This window comes from Pongo pygmaeus, chromosome 18, assembly GCF_028885625.2.
Source record: "Pongo pygmaeus isolate AG05252 chromosome 18, NHGRI_mPonPyg2-v2.0_pri, whole genome shotgun sequence".
Lineage (NCBI taxonomy): Eukaryota > Metazoa > Chordata > Mammalia > Primates > Hominidae > Pongo > Pongo pygmaeus.
This window is the reverse complement of record NC_072391.2, coordinates 25,927,622-25,950,950: the sequence shown is the minus strand read 5'-3', so window position 1 is coordinate 25,950,950 and position 23,329 is coordinate 25,927,622. Positions and strand designations below refer to the sequence as shown.

At 43.4% G+C, this 23,329-nt stretch overlaps 1 protein-coding gene across 9 annotated transcripts in view; it reads left to right on the top strand.

Annotated features, from left to right (window-relative positions):
• The window catches only part of LOC129016313 (nuclear pore complex-interacting protein family member B13), a 39,371-nt gene that overhangs the window by 4,547 nt on the left and 11,495 nt on the right, over window positions 1-23,329 (top strand). For 4 of the 9 annotated variants that reach the window (XM_063654067.1, XM_063654068.1, XM_063654069.1 and 1 more), the window contains 4 exons: window positions 10,225-10,405; window positions 16,474-16,602; window positions 19,997-20,096; window positions 20,260-20,398. In XM_063654067.1, coding sequence (XP_063510137.1) covers window positions 20,304-20,398 — 95 coding nt within the window. In that variant the 5' untranslated portion in view covers window positions 10,225-10,405; window positions 16,474-16,602; window positions 19,997-20,096; window positions 20,260-20,303. Of the gene's footprint in view, window positions 1-5,565; window positions 5,670-10,224; window positions 10,406-11,571; window positions 12,325-12,929; window positions 13,373-16,473; window positions 16,603-19,996; window positions 20,097-20,259; window positions 20,399-23,329 lie in introns of those variants that run through there. The other 5 variants (XM_063654070.1, XM_054455648.2, XM_054455649.2 and 2 more) reach the window with 5 other exon arrangements.

Genomic DNA, 23,329 nt, shown 5'->3' with positions numbered 1-23,329 from the left:
CCCATGATTTGGTCCTTGCCTTTCTTTCCAGTCTGTCTACTCCCATTTCCTCTCCTTCCTCAGGTCTTCTCTTTCAGGTTACTCTGTTTCTCAGACATGCCATGTGCTTTTCCATGTTCCCTACCATTTGCTGTGCTGAGGATTCACTTCTCCAGCTTCTATTCTTTTTAGCTCCTGCTTTGTCTCCCCAAGGTACCTTCCAGTCTCCCCATCCTGCCAAGCTCTAAGCAGTCACTATTCTACTTTCTCTCTCTTTCTCTTTTTCTTTTTGAGACAGAGTCTTGCTCTGTCGCTCAGGCTGGAGTGCAGTGCATGATCTTGGCTCACTGCAGCCTTAGCCTCCCGAGTAGCTGGGATCACAGGCACATGCCACCACACCTGGCTAATTTTTATATTTTTAGTAGAGATGGGGTTTCACCATGTTGGCCAGGCTGGTCTCGAACTCCTGACCTCAAGTGATCCACCTGCCTCGGCCTCCCAAAGTGCTGGTAATCTTACAGGTATGAGCCACCACACCCGGCCCACTATTCTACTTTCTGTTTCTACAGATTTCCCTAGTCTAGACTTCCATATAAATGGAATCATAAAATACGTGGTATTTTGTGACTGGCTTTACTTAGTGTGATGTTTTCAAGATTCATTCATGTTGTAGCATATATCATACTTAATTCCTTTTTGTGGCCAAAAATATTTTATTGTTTGAATAGATCACATTTTGTTTATTCATTGTTAATGAACATTTGGGTTGTTTCCACCTTCTGGCTAATATGAATAATGCTCCTGTGAACATTCCACACAAGTTTTTGTGTGGACTTATGTTTTCGTTTCTCTTCATACCTGGGAATAGAACTGCTGGGTTGCGTGGTAACTCTATGTTTAATCATTTGGGGGAACTTACAGACTGTTTTCCAAAGTGGCCGCACCACATTACATTTTTATCAGCAGTGTTTGAGGGTTCCAGTTTCTCTACGTCCTTGCCGACACTTGATTATTATCTGACTCTTTAATTTTAGCCATTGTAGTGGGTATGAAGTGGTATCTCATTATGGTTTTGATTTGTGTTTGTGACTGACATCATGTTGAGCATCTTGTCTTGTGCTTGTTGGCCATTTGTATATCATATTTGGAAAAATGTCTGTTCAAATATTTTACCCATCTTAAAATTGCATTGTTTGCTTTTTGTTGTTGAGTTTTAGGAATTTTCACATATGCTGAATACTAGACCCTTATCAGATATATGATTTGCAAATATTTTCTCCCATTCTGTGGGTGGTCTTTTAACTACCTGATAATGTCCTTTGAAACATAAAAGTTCTTAGTTTTGTTGAAGTCCAGTTTATCTATTTTTTTTTTTTTTGCTTGTGCTTTTGTTGTCATATCTGACACTTTATCAAATCCAAAGTCATAAAGATTTACCCCATAATTTCTTTTAAGAGTTTTATAGTTTTAGCTCTTATATTATAGTTTTTTGAACCATTTTGAGTTAATTTTTTATGTGCATGTGCATGTGTCTTTTTAGTAGCATGATATATAATCCTTTGGGTATATACCCAGTAATGGGATTGCTGGGTCAAAGGGTAATTCTAATTCTAGATCCTTGAGGAATTGTGACACTGTCTTCCACAATGGTTGAACTAATTTACACTCCCACCAACAGTGTAAAAGCATTCTTATTTCTCCACATCCTCTCCAGCATCTGTTGTTTCCTGACTTTTTAATGATTGCCATTCTAATTGGCGTGCGATGGTATCTCATTGTGGTTTTGATTTGCATTTCTCTGATGACCAGTGATGATGAGCACTTTTTCCTGTGTCTGTTGGATGCATAAATGTCTTCTTTTGAGAAGTGTCTGTTCATATCCTTTGCCCACTTTTTGATGGGGTTGTTTTTTTCTTGTAAATTTGTTTGAGTTCTTTGTAGATTCTGGATATTAGCCCTTTGTCAGATGGGTAGATTGCAAAAATTTTCTCCCATTCTGTAGGTTGCCTGTTCACTCTGATGGTAGTTTCTTTTGCCGTGCAGAAGCTCTTTAGTTTAATTAGATCCCATTTATCAATTTTGGCTTTTGTTGCCTTTGCTTTTGGTGTTTTAATCATGAAGTCCTTGCTCATGCCTATGTCCCTAAAGATATTGCCTAGGTTTTCTTCTAGAGTTTTTATGGTTCTAGGTCTAAGATTTAAGTCTTTAATCCACCTTGGATTAATTTTTGTATAAGGTGTAAGGAAGAGATCCAGTTTCAGCTTTCTACATATGGCTAGCCAGTTTTCCCAGCACCATTTATTAAATAGGGAATCCTTTCCCCATTGCTTGTTTTTGTCAGATTTGTCAAAGATCAGATGGTTGTAGATGTGTGGTTACTTCTGAGGCCTCTGTTCTGTTCCGTTGGTCTGTATCTCTGTGTTGGTACCAGTACCATGCTGTTTTGGTTACTGTAGCCTTGTAGTATAGTTTGAAGTTAGGTAGTGTGATGCCTCCAGCTTTGTTCTTTTTGCTTAGGATTGTCTTGGCAATGCAGGCTCTTTTTTGGTTCCATATGAACTTTAAAGTGGTTTTTTCCAATTCTGTGAAGAAAGTCATTGGTAGTTTGATGGGGATGGCATTGAATCTGTAAATTACCCTGGGCAGTATGGCCATTTTCACGATATTGATTCTTCCTATCCATGAGCATGGAATGTTCTTCCATTTGTTTGTGTTCTCTTTTATTTCATTGAGCAGTGGTTTGTAGTTCTCCTTGAAGAGGTCCTTCGCATCTCTTGTAAGTTGGATTCCTAGGTATTTTATTCTCTTTGAAGCAATTGTGAATGGGAGTTCACTCATGATTTGGCTCTCTGTTTGTCTGTTATTGGTGTATAGGAATGCCTGTTTGTCTGTTATTGGTGTATAGGAATGCTTGTGATTTTTGCATATTGATTTTGTATCCTGAGACTTTGCTGAAGTTGCTTATCAGTTTAAGGAGATTTTGGGCTGAGACGATGGGGTTTTCTAGATATACAATCATGTCATCTGCAAACAGGGACAATTTGACTTGCTCTTTTCCTAATTGAATACCCTTTATTTCTTTCTCTTGCCTGATTGCCCTGGCCAGAACTTCCAACACTATATTTAATAGGAGTGGTGAGAGAGGGCATCCTTGTCTTGTGCCAGTTTTCAAAGGGAATGCTTCCAGTTTTTGCCCATTCAGTATGATATTGGCTGTGGGTTTGTCATAAATAGCTCTTATTATTTTGATATACATTCCATCAATACCTAGTTTATTGAGAGTTGTTAGCATGAAGGGCTGTTGAATTTTGTTGAAGGCCTTTTCTGCATTTATTGAGATAATCGTATGGTTTTTGTCATTGGTTCTGTTTATGTGATGGATTACGTTTATTGACTTGCATATGTTGAACCAGCCTTGCATCCCAGGGATGAAGCCAACTTGATCATAGTGGATAAGCTTTTTGATGTGCTGCTGGATTAGGTTTGCCAGTATTTTATTGAGGATTTTTGCATCGATGTTCATCAGAGATATTGGTCTAAAATTCTTTTATTTGTTGTGTCTCTGCCAGGCTTTGGTATCAGGATGATGCTGACCTCATAAAATGAGTTAGGGAGGATTCCCTCTTTTTCTCTTGATTGGAATAGTTTCAGAAGGAATGGTACCAGCTCCTAGAATTTGGCTGTGAATCTGTCTGGTCCTGGACTCTTTTTGGTTGGTAGGCTATTAATTATTGCCTCAATTTCAGAGCCTGTTATTGGTCTATTCAGAGATTCAACTTCTGCCTGGTTTAGTCTTGGGAGGGTGTATGTGTCCAGGAATTTATCCATTTCTTCTAGATTTTCTAGTTTATTTGTGTAGAGGTATTTATAGTATTCTCTGGTGGTAGTTTGTATTTCTGTGGGATCAGTGGTGATATCCCCTTTATCATATTTATTGCATCTATTTGATTCTTCTCTCTTTTTTTCTTTATTAGTCTTGCTAGCGGTCTATCAATTTTGTTGCTCTTTTCAAAAAACCAGCTTCTAGATTCATTTATTTTTTTGGAAGGTTTTTTGTGTCTCTGTCTCTTTCAGTTCTGCTCTGATCTTAGTTATTTCTTGCCTTCTGCTAGCTTTTGAATGTGTTTGCTCTTGCTTCTCTAGTTCTTTTAATTGTGATGTTAGGGTGTTGATTTTAAATCTTTCCTGCTTTCTCTTGTGGGCATTTAGTGCTATAAATTTCCCTCTACACACTGCTTGAAATGTGTCCCAGAGATTCTGGTACGTTGTCTTTGTTCTCATTGGTTTCAAAGAACATCTTTATTTCTGCCTTCATTTTGTTATTTACCCAGTAGTCATTCAGGAGCAGGTTCTTCAGTTTCCATGTAGTTGTACAGTTTTGAGTGAGTTTCTTAATCCGGAGTTCTAATTTGGTTGCACTGTGGTCTGAGAGACAGTTTGTTGTGGTTTCTGTTCTTTTACATTTGCTGAGGAGAGCTTTACTTCCATTTATGTGGTCAATTTTAGAATAAGTGCGATGTGGTGCTAAGAAGAATGTATATTCTGTTGATTTGGGGTGGAGAGTTCTGTAGATGTCTATTAGGTCTGCTTGGTGCAGAGCTGAGTTCAAGTCCTGGATATCCTTGTTAACCTTCTGTCTTGTCGATCTGTCTAATATTGACAGTGGGATGTTAAAGTCTCCCATTATTGTGTGGGAGTCTAAGTCTCTTTGTAGGTCTCTAAGGACTTGGTTTATGAATCTGGGTGCTCCTGTATTGGTTGCATGTATATTTAGGATAGTTAGCTCTTCTTGTTGAATTGATCCCTGTACCATTATGTAATGGCCTTCTTTTTCTCTTTTGATCTTTGTTGGTTTAAAGTCTGTTTTATGAGAGACTAGGATTGCAACCCCTGCTTTTTTTTGCTTTTCATTTGCTTGGTCGATCTTCCTCCATCCTTTATTTTGAGCCTACGTGTGTCTCTGCACATGAGATGGGTCTCCTGAATACCGCACACTGATGGGTCTTGACTCTATCCAGTTTGCCAGTCTGTCTTTTAATTGGGGCATTTAGCCCATTTACATTTAAGGTTAATATTGTTATGTGTGAATTTGATCCTGTTATTACGATGTTAGTTGGTTATACTGCCCGTTAATTGATGCAGTTTCTTCCTAGCATTGATGGTCTTTACAATTTGGCATGTTTTTGCAGTGGCTGGTACCGGTTGTTCCTTTCCATGTTTAGTGCTTCCTTCAGGAGCTCTTGTAAGGCAGGCCTGGTGGTGACAAAATCTCTCAACATTTGCTTGTCTGTAAAGGATTTTATTTCTCCTTCACTTATGAAGCTTAGTTTGGCTGGATATAAATTTTGGGTTGAAAATTCTTTCCTTTAAGAATGTTGAATATTGGCCCCACTCTCTTCTGGCTTGTGGGGTTTCTGCCGAGACATCTGCTGTTAGTCTGATGGGCTTCCCTTTGTGGGTAACCTGACCTTTCACTCTGGCTGCCCTTAACATTTTTTCCTTCATTTCAGCCTTGGTGAATCTGACAGTTATGTGCCTTGGGGTTGTTCTTCTCGAGGAGTATCTTTGTGGTGTTCTCTATATTTCCTGAATTTGAATGTTGGCCTGCCTTGCTAGGTTGGGGAAGTTCTCCTGGATAATGTCCTGAAGAGTGTTTTCCAGCTTGGTTCCATTCTTCCCATCACTTTCAGGTACAGCAATCAAACATAGATTTGGTCTTTTCATGTAGCCCCATATTTCTTGGAAGCTTTGTTCATTTCTTTTTACTCTTTTTCTCTAACCTTGTGTTCTCACTTTATTTCATTAATTTGATCTTCAGTCACTGATACCCTTTCTTTCACTTGATCGAATTGGCTATTGAAGCTTGTGCATGCATCACAAAGTTCTCATGCCATGGTTTTCAGCTCCATCAGGTCATTTAAGCTCTTCTCTTCATTGTTTATTCTAGTTAGCCATTCATCTAACCTTTTTTTCAAGTTTTTAGCTTCCTTGTGTTGGGTTTGAACATGCTCCTTTAGCTCAGAGAACCAACCTTCTGAAGCCTACTTCTGTCAACTCATCAAAGTCGTTCTCCATCCAGCTTTGTTCCATTGCTGGCGAGGAGCTGCGATCCTTTGGAGGAGAAGAGGAGTTCTGGTTTTTAGAATTTTCAGCCTTGCTGCTCTGGTTTCTCCCCATCTTTGTGGTTTTATCTACCTTTGATCTTTGATGTTGGTGACCTACAGATGGGGTTTTGGTGTAGATGTCCTTTTTGTTGATGTTGGTGCTATTCCTTTCTGTTTGTTAGTTTTCCTTCTACTGATCAGGTCCCTCAAGTGCAGGTCTGTTGGAGTTTGCTGGAGGTCCACTCCAGACCATGTTTGCCTGGGTATCACCAGTGGAGGCTGCAGAGGAGCAAATATTGCTGCCTGATCCTTCCTCTGGAAGCTTCATCCCAGACGGGCACCCGCCTGTGTGAGGTGTCTGTTGGTTCCTACTGGGAGGTGTCTCCCAGTTAGGCTACATGGGAGTCAGGGACCCACTTGAGGAGGCAGTCTGTCCATTCTCAGAGCTCAAATGCCATGCTGGGAGAACCACTGCTCTCTTCAGAGCTGTCAGACAAGGACCCTTAAGTCTGCAGAAGCTGTCTGCTGCCTTTTATTCAGCTATGCCCTGCCCACAGAGGAGGAGTCTATAGAGGCAGCAGGCCTTGCTGAGCTGCGGGGGGCTCTGCCCAGTTCGAGCTTCCTGGCCGCTCTGTTTACCTACTCAAGCCTCAGCAATGGTGGATGCCCCTCCCCCAGCCAGGCTGCCGCCTCACAGTTTGTTCTCAGACTGCTGCGCTAGCAGTGAGCAAGGCTCCGTGGGCATGGGACCCACCGAGCCAGGCACAGGAGAGAATCTCCTTGTCTGCTGGTTGCTGAGACCTTGGGAAAAGCGCAGAAGTGTCTTTTGGGCAGAAGTGTCCTGTTTTTCCAGGTACAGTCTGTCACAGCTTCCCTTGGCTAGGAAAGGTAAATCCCCCGACCCCTTGAGCTTCCCAGGTGAGGTGACGCCCCACTCTGCTTCAGCTCACCCTCCGTGGGTGGCACCCACTGTCCAACCGTCCCAATGAGATGAACCAGGTATCTCGGTTGGAAATGCAGAAATCACCCGTCTTCTGTGTCGATCATGCTGGGAGCTGCAGACCAGAGCTGTTCCTGTTCGGCCATCTTTGAACGGATCCACTTCATTCCTTTTTAATGGCTGAACATTATTCCATACATACATATGCATGTACCACATTTTGTTCATTAATCTATTGATGGGCATTTGTTTTTTTCCTACCTTTTGTCTATTGTGAATAGTCCTACTATGAGCATTTGTGTACTAGTATTTGTTTGAATACCTGTTTTCAGTTCTTTTGGGTATATACCTAGGAATGGAATTGATGGATCATATCATAATTCTATGGTTGTCTTCTTGGGGAATTGCCAGATTGTTTTCCACAGGAGCTGGATCATTTTACGTTTCCACCAGCAATAGATGAGAGTTCTAATTTCTCCACATCTTTGCCAACATTGATTTTTCATCTTTTTGATTTTAGCCATCCTGGTGAATGTGAAGTGTTACTTCATTGAGGTTTTGACTTGCATTTCTCTAATAGTAAGTGATGATGAACATCTTGTCATGTGCTTGTTTGGCCATTTACATATTCTCTTTGGAGAAATGTCTATTCAAGTCTTTTTCCCATTTTAAATTGCATTATCTTTTTGTTGAGTTGTAAGAATTCTTTGTAAGGATGTATAATACTAGACCGTTACGGGATATATGACTTGCAAGTATTTTATTCCATTCTCTGGGTTTTTTCTCTTTCTTGATAGTGTTCTTTGATGTACAAAAGTTCTTCATTATGATGAAGTCTGTTTTTTCTTTTGTTGCTGATAATTTTGTTGTCATATCTAAGAATCCGTCACCACATCCAAGGTCATAAAGATTTACTCTTGTGTTTTCTTCTGAGTTTTGTAGTTTTAGCTCTTACATTTAGGTTGTTGATACATTTTAAGTTAATTTTTATAAATTGTATGAGGTAGGGACCAAACTCCATTCTGGGACAAGTAAATATTTACTTGTCCCAGCACCATTTGATGAAGAGATTGTACTGTCCTCATTGAATGGTCTTGGTGCTCTTGTTGAAAGTCCTTATTTTAATTCCTCTTTTACTTCACCCTCTACTTCCAGAGGCCTCTGGCGCCTCCAGTTTCTGATTCTTTTGGTGATCCTGTATATTGGGTTGGCCAGCTTTCTCCAATGCCAGCTTACAATTCAGTTTTCTCTGGTCTACTCATATTTACAATATTTTCTAGATAGTCTATTATTTCACTTCTTCTTCTTTGACCCAGGTGCTTGTTTGTCTTTCTTTTCCAGTTGTTACATTTCCCCGTATGTGTTTTTGTTTGGATTGTTTCTAATTTTATTGCATTACAGTAAAAAATACCTAAATTATCTTGTCCAGAGAGCCTTTCCTCACTCCCTTTACCTGCAGGCTGGCTGGTGAACTCCTGCTCTTCTGTTAATCTCTCACACCAGTGTGTTATGTGAAAATGATTTGTTTTCTTCTCTGTCCTTCCCACCACACTGTGAAGTCCTCTGGAGCTGGGGCCACATTTTGCTTTATCTTGCTATACCCAGCAGTGCAGTATAGTTCTTAATATGCAGCAAGAGCCCAGGTAATGTTTGTTCAACTGAAAGTTTCTCAAAATCCTGTTCCCACCCCAGTTGCTTAGGGTTAACACTAAGCTTCTATTTATAAGTGAATTTGGTGAATCCAAAGGTTATTGTATTCTAGCCAGAGACTGCCTTATTGAGTGTGCGTTAGCCTCTATCCTAAGGCCTTAACAGATGTGTTGTTCAATACATAATGAGGCTACTGCTTTCCCCACATTACCAGTGAGGAAGCTGAGACTTGGAGATGAAGTAACCACTCCCAGCTCACACAGCTGGCAGTAAATGTGTCCACAGTTTGAACGCAGAGCTTGATTTCTGTGCAGTTGACAATGTGGCATCCCCTCATCTCATCAGGAGTCCACATCAATTCTAGGAGAACAGATCTTCCCACCCTTACCTCTGCCAAGAACCTGGGAAACGAGTTTATTGTCTCAACTTCAGATATCTATTATTTTTATTTTCTCATACCAGAGTTTAAAATGGTTAGGAAGTAAGATCTACTCCTGTTCCTTTTGTGATTTCTTTATGGTGTTTAAGCTTAAAAAGTTTTCTTCCCTCTAGTGGCTTGACAAAGATTCAGCTTTTTTCTTATTTCTAGTTTGTATGTGTTGTTCTTTTAAACTCCATCTGGACTTTATATTGGCATTAACTATGTACTTGTCATTTTAAATTGTTATAATGTTGAGGTATCTTAACAGGTTCAGTGAGTCTTAGATTGCTGAGTATTGAGGTTATAGCCAGCATTCTGCTATAAATACTTTTGTGTAAGCCATTTGTATTTTATTCTCTTTCTGGTGGTGTTATTATTTATGGTGGTGGTAGGAGGGGTTTCTTCTATTTTCCAGCTGGGGTGTCATTTCCCTAGGCTGTACTTCCAAAGGATTAAAGGAATGAACAGGTAGTCAGGCATTTATTGGGGTTGTGCTGGGTGCTGAGTTGCTGGGTACTTTGATTGACAGGGAGCTCTGCTTTGGAGCATTTGGGAGGATCAGTACTATGCCTGTCAAATATATATTTTTGTTAACTTTAATGTGGATTGATCCAGTCTAGTAGACTGTATTCCAAGTTGGAAGATTCTCCTGATGGCTCTGAGTCTAGTAGGTGTAGTGTGTAATTTACCTTTTATTTCTTATAAGTCTGGCTCTTTAATCAGGGAGAAGAAACTGCTATTTAATATTGAAGAACATTCCACATATTCTCATCTTTATTTTTTTAAAATTTGTTTGATTACTGGTTGCATGACCTCACTAAATTTTCTTGGTGAATCATCTTAGCACACATGCCCTTCTAAAACTGTATCTAACATTCACTGAAGTGCAGTTTTAATTTTCAGTTTTTAAGATAGGTAAGGCTAGTTTAAAGGAAATAATAATGGATGCTAAAGAAATTCTCTAACGGCTAGATGAGTAATCTAAGTAGAATGTTTCTTTTTTTGATTGCAGTTTAATTTACATAATGACATTTTTTAAAAAAATTTTCTCTGTTGGGTAAATTTCTTCATAATGAGTGAATAAAAATAATTTTGAAGAGATAAAATGAGTTGTTTTTATTCTATTTCAGGAATTCATTTAAACAACAACCTAAACCACTTGAAATGTGGCTTGGATTATCATAGACTGTCTTCTCCTACACAAACTGCAGCAAATCAAGGGAAAATAGATTCGCCCACCTCAAGAGCAGGCAGCGACAAGATTGTCCTGTTGGTGTGTAACCGAGCCTGCACTGGGCAACAAGGGAAAAGGTGAGAACCAGATTATTTTCCAGTAAGTACCTAGACTGTAAAAGTTCAGTATTTTCAAACATTTTAAAAAGCATGGGCAAAAAGTTTTTACTTTTAGTAGTTAATTTTTGATTCTGATATTTAGAAAGAATACATGTACAAGTTGACCTGATTTGGGGGGTTGGTCGGGGGAGAGTAAAATTAGGAATCTGGGTTTTTGTTGTTGTTGTTGTTGTTTGTTTGTTTGTTTTTTGATATGGAGTCTCGCTCTGTTGCCCAGGCTGGAGTGTAGTTGCGCAATCTCGGTTCACTGCAACTTCTGCCTCCCAGGTTCAAGCGATTCTCTTGCCTTGGCCTTCTGAATAGCTAGGATTATAGGCGCCAGCCACCACACCCAGCAGATTTTTTATATTTTTAGTAGAAATGAGGTTTTACCATGTTGGCCAGGCTGGTCTCAAACTCCTGACCTCAGACGATCCGCCCACCTTGGCCTCCCAAAGTGCTGGGATTATAGGCGTGAGCCACTGCATCCGGCCAGGAATCTAGTTTTTAAACTCCCATTTCATATGTATATTTTCAGTTCAGGCTCCTCTTGGGGCTGTAGACCCATTTCCAGCTACTTTCCTGATAACTTTTTAATTTTTATTTTTTTAATTCTTAACATGTCTACTTGGATGGTGCCATGTCCCTCAGTCTTCTGTCCCAAATTGAACTTATGTCTTATGTCCCAGGCGTCACCGCTCCACCACCGGCGTCAGGGATTGGTGGAGAGGGAGTATAAAATCCCAGGGTTGCTAAGAGAGGGCCCAGACCGAAGAAGGTTTGGTGGAAAGCAGAACCTTGGTCTCCATCTAACTGCTCCTAAGCCTCAGGCTCCCTTGCCCTGCGCGTCCTGTTGCTTCCCTGATTGACCTTCTCTGTGACCTGTAGCTAAACCTTCCACCAGCGCTTGAGAACTTAATTTGAACCGGATCCTTTCCCAGACCCCTTTCTCCTCCTCCTCCTCCTCCTCTTCCACCTCCAGGTGCCCAACAGCCCCCTTCTCCTCCTTTCCCTTCCCTTCCCTCCCCTCCCCCTTCCCTCCGCCTCCCCGTCCCCGTCCCCTTCCCTCCCCCCACCCTAAGCCACCCCCGCCTCTGTCCTGGCCGCCTCAGGGCTCCCTGAGAGGACCAGGACATGTCGGTGTGGTGGCTGCTCTTTTGGCTCCTCCTGCTGGGATTTATCAGCCATCACCCCACCTATGTGAGTAGACGCTGGACCCGCGGGGTTTCTTCCTTGTTAGCAGGCTGTGTCACGCGGCATGAAATTACACAGCTCAGGCCTGTAATCCCAGCACTTTAGGGGGCCGAGGTGGGCAGATCACTTGAGTCCAGGAGTTGAAGACTAGCCAGGGCATCATAGCGAAACCCCATCTCTACAAAAAATTCCAAAAAAGATTAGTCGGGCCTGGTGGTGCGTGCCTGTTATCCCAGTTACCGGAGAGGCTGAGGTGGGAGGATCCCTTGGGCCTAAGAGCTGGAAGTTGCAGTTAGCCGAGATGGCCCCGCTGCACTCTTCTCTCAGAAAAACAAAATGGACCAAAACAAAGTGAAATATCATTTGATTTGTGTCATCTGGTTTGATGACTTTTTTTTTTTTTTTTAGACAGAGTCTCACTCTGTCACCCAGGCTGGAGTGCAGTGGCAAGATCTCAGCTCACTGCAACCTCCGCTTCTGGGGTTCAAGCAATTGTCCTGCCTCAGCCTCCTGAGTAGCTGGGATTACAAGCGCAGACCACCACGCCCAGCTAATTTTTCTATTCTTAGTATAGACGGGGTTTCACCATGTTCGCCAGGATAGTCTCCATCTCTCGACCTCGTGATCCGCCTGCCTCAGCCTCCCAAAGTGCTGGGATTACAGGCGTGAGCCACCGCGCCCGGCCAAAATATATAACCTTAAGTGTAAGTTTACTAACTTTGGAAAGTACGTACACCAGCATAACCCAACCCCCGTTCAAGATCTACATTATTTTATTTTTATTATTTTTATTTTTATTTTTTTATTATTATTTTTTTGAGACAGAGTTTCTCCCTTGTTGCCCAGGCTGGAGTGCAATGGCACAATATCCCTTGTTGCCCATTGGAGTACAGTGGTACAATATCAGGTCACCGCAACCTCTGCTTCCCAGGTTCAAGCAATTCTCCTGCCTCAGCCTCCCGAGTGGCTGGGATTACAGCCATGTGCCACCACACCCAGTTAATTTTGTATTTTTAGTAGAGATAGGGTTTCTCCATGTTTGACCTTGAGGAACCCTGGGAGCTCAGGAAGGAAGGAGTGCCCAGAAGCAGGGACAGGGAGCTGGTTGGGGAGGACCAGAAATCAGGTTTGTGAAGGTTCCAGAGAGGACCTGTCCTTGGGAGGAGCGTGGGGGGCTGAGATGGGAGAGGGGGCATTGGAAGGGCGGGGCGCTTGTCCAGTGGCGGGGCGCTCATGGGATGTCCATTGTGAGGCCGCACCACCGGCGTCAGGGATTGGTGGAGAGGTAGTATAAAATCCCAGGGTTGCTAAGAGAGGGCCCAGACCAAAGGTTTGCTGGAAAGCAGAACCTTGGTCTCCTTCTAACTGCTCCTAAGCCTCACGCTCCCTTGCCCTGCGCGTCCTGTTGCTTCCCTGATTGACCTTCTCCGTGACCTGTAGCTAAACCTTCCACCAGCGCTTGAGAACTTAATTTGAACCGGATCCTTTCCCAGACCCCTTTCTCCTCCTCCTCCTCCTCCTCTTCCACCTCCAGGTGCCCAACAGCCCCCTTCTCCTCCTTTCCCTTCCCTCCCCTCCCCTCCCCCTTCCCTCCGCCTCCCCGTCCCCGTCCCCTTCCCTCCCCCCACCCTAAGCCACCCCCGCCTCTGTCCTAGCCGCCTCAGGGCTCCCTGAGAGGACGAGGACATGCCGGTGTGGTGGCTGCTCTTTTGGCTCCTCCTGCTGGGATTTATCAGCCATCACCCCACCTATGTGAGTAGACGCTGGACCCGCGGGGTTTCTTCCTTGTTTGCAGGCTGTGTCACGCGGCATGAAATTACACAGCTCAGGCCTGTAATCCCAGCACTTTAGGGGGCCGAGGTGGGCAGATCACTTGAGTCCAGGAGTTGAAGACTAGCCAGGGCATCATAGCGAAACCCCATCTCTACAAAAAATTCCAAAAAAGATTAGTCGGGCCTGGTGGTGCGTACCTGTTATCCCAGTTACCGGAGAGGCTGAGGTGGGAGGATCCCTTGGGCCTAAGAGCTGGAAGTTGTAGTTAGCCGAGATGGCCCCGCTGCACTCTTCTCTCAAAAAAACAAAATGGACCAAAACAAAGTGAAATATCATTTGATTTGTGTCATCTGGTTTGACGACTTTTTTTTTTTTAGACAGAGTCTCACTCTGTTGCCCAGGCTGGAGTGCAGTGGCAAGATCTCGGCTCACTGCAACCTCCGCTTCTGGGGTTCAAGCAATTGTCCTGCCTCAGCCTCCTGAGTAGCTGGGATTACAGCCGTGTGCCACCACGCCCAGCTAATTTTGTATTTTTAGTAGAGATAGGGTTTCTCCGTGTTGGTCAGGCTGGTTTTGAACTCCCGACCTCAGGTGATCCGCCCGCCTCGGCCTCCCAAAGCGTTGGGATTACAAGCGTAAACCATCGTGCCCAGGCAAGATCTAACTATTACGTCACCCCAGAAAGTGAACTCTCACTCTTCCCGGCCAGTCTCTTTCTTATCATGGGTTAGCTTGCTTATTCTGGAATTTCGCGTATACAGATGTATGCCATGCCATAGGTACTCTTTTGTGTCTGCCTTATTTTGCTCAACACCATGTTTCTGAATCATTACCGTTGTTGTATGGTTCTCTAACTCCATCATTTGCATTTCAGACTCAGCATATGCTGAGTTCAACCTGTTGAAGGGCTATCTCTGTTTAATTCACCATCTTGAAAGAAACATTTAAAATATGAGATGTTTTCAAAAATATATAGTTAAATCCTGAGGAATCGATGTAGAAATGCTATCACAAGCTGTCTGAACTTACTCAGGGGAAGTCTTCGTCTTCACTCACATAAGCGTCTAATGGAATGAATATGAACAATCTTAGAGAAATCCCGCACTCTTCATGCCATTGTCGTGATCTCCACCTTGGTATTTTTTTTTTTTTTTTTTTGGAGACGGAGTCTCACTCTGTCACCCAGGCTGAGTGCAGTGGTGCAATCTCGGCTCACTGCAACCTCTGCCTCCCCGGTTCAAGTGATTCTTCTGCCTCAGCCTCCCGAGTAGCGGGAACTATAGGCGTGTGCCACCAGGCCCTGCTAATTTTTTGTATTTTTAGTGGAGATGGGGTTTCACCATGTTAGCTAGGATGGTCTCAATCTCCTGATCTCGTGATCCACCCACCTCGGCTTCCCAAATTGCTGGGATTACAAGCATGAGCCACCGCGCCTGGCCCACCTTGTTAATTTTTAAGCACTAAAATTTGATACTTATTTGTGAATGAAGTAATCCCTTCATTGTATTTTTTTTTTTTTAACTTATGCTGAGCTTTAAATGACAAAGATTCACATAATCCAAGAGAGAAGTATTATTTAGAGGGATTCTTTTATCATGTGATATATAATAAATGCATCCAATGTTACACGTCAATTTAAAAAACAAGTGAATAACTTTAAAGAAAAGATAACTACTGGCCAGGCGCAGTGGCTCACACCTGTATTCCCAGCACTTTGGGAGGCCGAGGCAGGTAGATCATGAGGTCAGGAGTTGGAGACCAGCCTGGCCAAAATGGTGAAACCCTGTCTCTACTAAAAATACAAAAATTAGCCGAGCACAGTGGCAGGCACCTGTAATCCCAGTTACTCAGTAGGCTGAGGCAGGAGAATCGCTTGAACCTGGGAGGCGGAGGTTGCAGTGACCTGAGATCATGCCACTGCAATCTAGCCTGGGTAACAGAGCAAGACTTTGTCTCAAAACAGAAAAGAAAAGATAAGATAATTACTTTATACTTAGCTTGTCTTACCCATGAGTGATGGGCTGCATGTGGCCCAGGACAGTTTTGAATGCAGTTCAACACAAATTTGTAAACTTTCTTAAAACATTATGAGATTTTGGCCAGGCACAGTGGCTCTTGCCTCTAATCCCAGCACTTTGGGAGGCTGAGGCGGGCAGATTACCTGAGGTCAGGAGTTTGAGAGCACCCTGGCCAACATGGCAAAACTCCATCTCCACAAAAAAATACAAAAATTTGCTGAGTGCACTGTCAGGCACCTGTACTCCCAGCTACTCAGGAAGCTGAGGCAGGAGAATCACTTGAACCTGAGAGGCGGAGGTTGCAATGAGCCGAGAGCACGCCACTGCACTCCAGCCTGGGTGACAGAGTGAGACCCCATCTCAAAAACAAACAACAAACAAAAACAAAAGCAAAAAAATGGCCGGGCACGGTGGCTCACACCTGTAATCCCAGCACTTTGGGAGGCCGAGGCAGGCAGATCGCCTTTCAGGAGTTCGAGACCAGCCTGGCCAACATGGTGAAACCTCATCTGTACTAAAAATACAAAAATTAGTCGGGCATGGTGGCAGAGACCTGTAATCTCAGCTACTCGGGAGGCTGAGGGAGGAGAATGGCTTGAGCCCAGGAGCTGGAGGTTGCAGTGAGCCGAGATTGCACCACTGCACTCCAGCCTGGACGACTGAGCGGAGCGGGAACCCTGTCTCCAAAAAAAAAAAAAAAAAAAAAAAAGGAGGTTTTTTTTAGATCATCAGCTATTGTTAGTGTTAGTGTATGTTATGTGTGGCTCAAGACAACTTTGCTTCTTTTAATATAGCCAGGGAAGCCAAAAGATTGGATATCCCTGCTTTATACCAAGAAAGACGACACCCCACATTTGCAATGCCTAAAAACACTACCAGCCATCTGAAAAACATGAGACTTCTAACTTCTGTTCTTTTTTGTAGCAGTGGAATCCCACGGTGATATCTGAGGGATGTGGTTACCTTTTGGAGGAGGTTGACGGTTTCTAAGGATGATTCTTTCTGAGTGAAATATTGTCAGTGTCATTGACCTTTTCATTATTTCAACTATTATTATTCCAGGTTATCAATTCTCTGCCTGATGATTTTCATCCTGGGACTGACTTTTGTGGAATTCCTTGGATAGTTATCATTATTGCGTTTCTGGGAATTTCTACACTTGCCATTTTCCTCTGGAAAACTAGCCTTTGTGTGAGTATACTAACTTTCTGTAGAGGTATACTTGTAATCACAAATAAGAAGAAATTATTTAAAACAATTCACGTTTCTGGACTTCATTATGAATATGTGGTTTTACCCAAAAAGTCAGGGAAATGATTTATTAGCATAAGAATTATGAAAATATCTGCCATTTACATTATGAAAATTAAATAGGTTGGTGTTTGTTTAATAAAATGTCAACAGAGCTTTTGGTCAAAAATAACTTTTTTTAACCTTAGTGTTATTTATCAGAAATGGAGTATGAGGTTTCATCACTTAAATAGGAAATTGTTTCTAAACTCTTCTGCTTTATATTTCTAGCATATGGGTGGAAGGAAAGCTTCCAGTCTCCTCTCTGAAGATTCACTGCAGAAATGAGCTGACAACAGACAGCTTAACAGGAGAAGAAAAACATAGAACAGGCATAAACATGGGAACCAGCTGAAAAATGAGACTGCTAGAAGGGCCGGATGGTTGATGCTTAAAGAGCACCCTCTTCTGAGGGGAGAGGGAGATAGATGGAGATGTAGGCCATTTAGAGGGGCAGCAAATGATTTTTAGGGGAAATGGAAGAGCTCAAGGAACAAACAATTGGCCTGAGACAAAGTTCCTCTGAGGTCATAGGGATGAGGTGACAAACTGCCAGAAGGTGAAGGGCAGAACTGCACTGCGTCTCATGATGCAGAGAAAGCCCCAGAGAATCTCTTAGAACTGCCCTCCAGAGAATCAATGAAAAGTGTGTCTGGGCAGGGTAATTTTGAATGACATCATTCAAAGTGCATGTTCCCAGTTGCAACTGGAGAGAGATCAGTATGTCAAAAGTCTGTACTTGGTAAGAATTTGGCTAAGTTGTGCCATAATTTGTCTTTTGAGCCCTTTTTCCATTGGGTAAGTTGAGCTCTACATTTTCTCTTGCCATTCATGGCAGTAAAAATGTGGTTGTCTGGGGGCTGAACCTCCTTCTGAACAATGATCCAAGATAAAAGTACTAATACCACAATGCTTTTTTATATTCAAGGGAAGAGGAAGTATGTTTCAGTTTTACCACCTAGATAATTACACGTCATTTGGCACTGCCTTTCAAGATATGTAGAAAACAGAAAATATACTAGTTATGAAGATATCGAGGCACATTTAACATTCTCTATGCCACTTAGTCCTGAAGAGAGAATTTTCGGTATAAATTGGAGGAAGTTTTTTTTTTTTTTTTCCCAGCCCTGAGACGAGTCTCCCTGTGTTGCCCAGGCTGGAGTATAATGGTGTGATCTTGGCTCACTGCAACCTCCACCTCCTGGCTTCAAGCGATTCCCCTGCCTCAGCCTCTCAAGTAGCTGGGATTACAGGTGCCCACCACCATGCCCAGCTAATTTTTGTATTTTTAGTAGAGTCGGGGTTTTACCATGTTGGCCAGGCTAGTCTCAAAACCTGACCTCAAATGATCCGCCCACCTCAGCCTCCCAAAGTGCTGGGATTACAAGCGTCAGCCACCACGTGAGCCGGGGGAAGTTTTTAAATTTACCGCTTTTTAAAAATTCCATTTAGGAAAGTTCAGTTGAGCTGTTGGACTTGGACAACTTCACACCTTCTCATCTTTGTCCTTATCATCTGGTCATCTATACCACTACCTCCTAAGCAGGGACATCATGGGTGCCATGAAGCATTCATGCATGATGGCATTTCCTTGCTTCTCATTTCTTCATGTGTTTGACATTCCTCCTAGCTCCAAACTGGGCCAGCTACCTTTCCTATGAAATCTAGCAGTAGCTGTGGGATAGATGTGGTTGCTCTTTCATCTTTTTAGATTACCCATGCTTCTCTCGAAATCCTAGTACATGTTTTGTTTTTTATCCTATGTGCAGAAATCAGAAAAGAACAAATTCTGCAAAGAATTTGAAAGATATTATTTCAGGCCAGGTGTGGTGGCTCATGCCTGTAATCCCAGCACTTTGGGAGGCTGAGGCAGGTGGATCACTTGAGGTCAGGAGTCCAAGACCAGATGGGCCAACATGGTGCAACCCCATCTCTACTAAAAAGACAAAAATTAGCCAGGCATGGTAGCGGGCACCCGTAATCCCAGCTACTTGGGAGGCTGAGGCACAAGAATCGCTTGAATCTGGGAGGTGGAGGTTGCCGTGAGCCAAGGTAGCGCCAGTGCACTTCAGCATGGGTGAGAGTGGCACTCCGTCTCAAAAAAAAAAAAAAAAAAAAAGTTATTTCAATAACTACCTCAGGAGATTCATAGGTATCTGACCCACATCTGAGATGGAATTTGCATTGCATTTTAGCTATGATGAGAACAAATATTTAATATCTTAGAAGATTAAAAGCATACTGTGATAATATGGAAATCTTGGTGGGAATTCAGTCGTTCGTGAGAATGTTTTGCGTTAGGTTCAAACCAGCCTCAATGAAGCTGATGTGAGGGAAGGGAAAGTGGACTCTGAGTAGAGCAGGGATAGAAGGAAGATGCTCCAGTGCAGATCAGGAAGGAGCAGGGGGTGAAATGTTACAAATTCTAGAACTCAGAGAGCTGAAGGTAGTTACTTCCTTTTCAAGTTGTGAAACATGTTAACCTGTGGTAAAATACTTATAACATGATAATTACCATCTAACCGTGTTGAAGTTTGCAGTTCAGTTGTGTGACGTATATTCATGTCTTTTTTTTTTTTTTTTTTGAGACGGAGTCTCACTCTGTCACCAGGCTGGAGTGCAGTGGTGTGATCTTGGCTCACTGCAACCTTTGCCTCCCGGGTTCAAGCAGTTCTCCTGCCTCAGCCTCCCGAGTAGCTGGGACTACAGGCGTGCGCCACCATGCTCAGCTAATTTTTGCATTTTTAGTAGAGACGGGGTTTCACCATGTTGGCCAGGATGGTCTCCATCTCTTGACCTTGTGATTCACCTGCCTTGGCCTCCCAAAGTGCTGGGATTACAGGCGTGAGCTACCGCACCTGGCCTATTTTTTTTTTTTTTTTTTTTTTTTGAGACAGAGTTTCAATCTTGTTGCCCAGGTTGGAGTGCAATGGCACAGTCTCAGGTCACTACAACATTTTCCTCCTGGGTTCAAGTGATTCTCCTGCCTCAGCCTCCCGACTAGTTGGGATTACAGGCATGCACCACCTCCCGGTGATCTCGGCTCACTGCAACTTCCGCCTCCCGGCTTCAAATGGTTCTTTGCATCAGCCTCCCGAGTAGCTCGGATTACAGGCGCCCGCAGCCATGCCCGGCTAATTTTTGTATTTTTAGTAGAGACGGGGTTTCACCATCTTGGCCAGGCTGGTCTTGAACTCCTGACCCCGTGATCCACCCGCCTCGGCCTCCCAAAGTGCTGGGATTATAGGCATGAGCCAGCATGCCCAGCCGTCATTCTTAAATTATTATTTTCTAGGTGTCTTTCCTCAAGACTGTCTTAAAGTCACAAAATGTACATGACGGATCCAAGGATGTACAGCGGAAAGCCTGGAGGTCCAATAGCCGTAGCCGGGAAGGTATGGCTCTGTTGGAGTCCCCATAGTGTGGAAATGAGTTTGCCCTGGAAAGGGAAAGAACAGCTTCTTGCCCTCAGGTTTCTCACCTTCTCCTCTCCTCACTCTCACCAAGGGTCGAGGTCCATTAGTATGCACACAAAGAAAAGGGTTTCTTCCTTTCCAGGAATTAAATTTGGCCTGGAAGACCTCTTTACTTCATGGAGACATATGGAAGCCAAAGTTCGAGCTGAAGTCCGTAAGGTGACAGGGAAGGTCAACAGTCATTACAAAATCAATGGACAGAGGAAGACTGCCGAGGAAGAGTAAGATGTGCCTTGACACAAATACTGTTGTTATGAACCATGTGCCAATCAAAGTAGACAACTGTAAAGTCCTTGAGAATATTTTCTACAATATTTGTGGCAAATTCAGTGGGTTCAAAATCGAGTTTGTCCTTTCTGCTTGATTAGTTTAATCCGCATAATTCCTTTCCCTTCCTACATTCTTGTTTGTAATTTTTTCGGGGGAAGAGGAGGTGCTAGTACTGGCATTGGTTTTCCTTTCTCTCTCTCTTTTTTTTTTTTTTTTTCCTGAGACGGAGCTTTGCTCTTGTTGCCCAGGCTGTAGTGCAATGGCAGAATGTCGACTCACTGCCTTTTGGGTTCAAGCAATTCTCCTGCCTCAGCCTCCCAAGTAGCTGGGATTACAGGTGCCCACCACCATGCCCAGCTAATTTTTGTATTTTTACTAGAGATGGGGTTTCACCATGTTGTCCAGGCTGGTCTCGAACTTCTGACCTCAGGTGATCCACCCGCCTCAGCCTCCCAAAGTGCTGGATTAGAGGCGTGAGCCACAATACCCAGCCTTTTTTTTTTTTTTTTTTTTAATTTTGAGATAGAGTCTCACTCTGTCGCCAGGCTGGAGTGCTATGGCGCAATATTGGCTCACTGCAACCTCTGCCTCCCAGGTTGAAGCAATTCTGCCTCAGCCTCCCGAGTAGCTTGGATTACAGGTGTGTGCCACCACAGTCAGCCAATTTTTTTTTTTTTTTTTGAGACAGAGTCTCACTCTGTCACCCAGGCTAGAGTGCAGTGGTGTGATCTTGGCTCACTGCAACCTCCGCCTCCCAGGTTCAAGCGATTCTTATCCCTCAGCCTCTTGAGTAGCTGGGACTACAGGCATATGCCACAATGCCCGGATAATTTTTGTATTTTTAGTAGAGGCGGGGTTTCACCATATTGGCCAGGCTGGTCTAGAACTCCTGACATCATGATCTGCACACCTTGGCCTCCCAATGTGCTGGGATTACAGGCATGAGCCACTGTGCCCAGCCCAATTTTTGTATTTTTAGTAAAGACCGGGGTTCACCATGTTGGCCAGGCTAGTCTTGAACTCCTGACCTCAGGTGATCCGCCTGCGTCTGCCTCCCAGCGTGAGCCACCGCTCCCAGCCTGGATTGTTGAATTCAATGCTTGGCTCACCTCCAGATTCATTTTCACAGTCTTTCACGTTTTGGTCATATTACATTGTATTTTGCTGCCATATGACTGATCTTTTTTTGTTAAATGTGAGATACTTGTTAAAAAATATTTAGCAATGAATTGAGGCCTAGTAGCATGTTATCTTGTTGCAGAAGAGATGGGAGTCTACTTCTGGGGGATGGTCAGGGGTCCTCCATACAGGCTGCAATTGAGGTCATCAGTGCAGGCTCAGTCCCTACAAAGGCCAGGGTATTTCCTATCCACCTTTGTTCTGATGTGTGACTCTTCTGGGTCTCAACCAGAGCCAGTGGACTTCAGTACGGGTCGCTTTCATTGGCAGACCCTCAATCCACTTGTTTTTCATCTAATCGCATGCATGTGTGCAAAAGCTGCTCTGCTTCTTTGCATCTCAGTAGTCCCTTCTGGAATTCAGCAATGAAACTCAGGGAAATGGGTTCCAAATGCAAGGCTGACTTTCGTCCTGGGTTTCCTTCTTCTCCATCTTGACCTCATGTCTGTTTACTGCCATGTTAGCAATTTGATGTATTCAATCATGGGTTTTATATTCTGTTTGGTGTCCCCCATTGTTCTCATCGGAGATCGGAAGCTTCAGATGCACTTATGTCAACTCAAGATTAGAATGCTTCCTTAGCTTCCCTCCAGAGTCAGGTTTTGTGTTTGTAGTTCCCAAGTGCACGGCAGGAGTAGTGAGGTCCTCACTGGCTTCTCATTTGCATTAATCTGTGAGCTCATTTAGCATGGGGACAGGACCCTGCTCTCATTGCATTCTCAGCACCTCACCACACACTCCTTGTTTGAGGCCACTCCAGACAGCATGTGCTGAAGGATGCCCTGTGGTCAGAAACAAGTTCATTAACTTTCTCTTTGAAGTGTTTTTGTCCCTGTTTCCTAGTGTTCTGGGAATTTTACACATCCTTCCTATAAAACCAAGTATCAGGTGAGGTCCTTAGGATCAGGACCATGAATCAAGTAGTGTGAGGGCAACACAGCAAACTTACCTTTTTAGGCCATTTCCTTTTTCTGCCCTCACTCTCTGTGAACTGAACCTTGTTAAAGTCAGTCAACACCAGGGTGGATGGTTTGCAGTTGTCATCTATTTTCAGGACAACACCCTGACTTAGGAGCCATTCCGATCATTTCTAATTCAATAGATGCGCCCAGCATTCAGATTGCGTTTTCTCTCAACCAGGATCTTTAAAGTCAATGACAAGAGTTCCAGTCCTGAATCATGGCAAAGTGCAGTAGTGAACTGCAGGGTTAATGACACCATATTCTGGAAGGATCTCTCTATGGCTGATGGTCTCAGTTCCGGCATCAGCCTTTGACTGAGAATCAGGTCTCCCACAGGAGGAGGCAGATGAGGAGCAATCCTCTGCTTCCGATGGAGTTAGTTGTGATGAGTTGGTGAGGTCTGGTTTTTCACACTGAACTAAAATGAGCTTTCGCTGTGTCAAGCACAAGACTGACCCCAGAGACACACATAGTGCACCTCATAGAAGCTTTTAATAGTCTTTATATTTACTAAAGAATAGGACTAACTATAGAACTTTGAAGATGAGCTGGAAATGACAGGTGACTTGCCAGCAGGCCAGAGTGTGATATTTCTTTGTCCCTCAATGAGAGGTGTCAATTCTCCCTTTGGTTGTGAGATTCAGTTGGTTCATTTATGGGAAGGTTGCAGGGGGGATCTTTGAATCACAGCCTTCAGATGCCAGAAGGGAAGAGGGAATCCCACATGGGCTGGTGGATCAT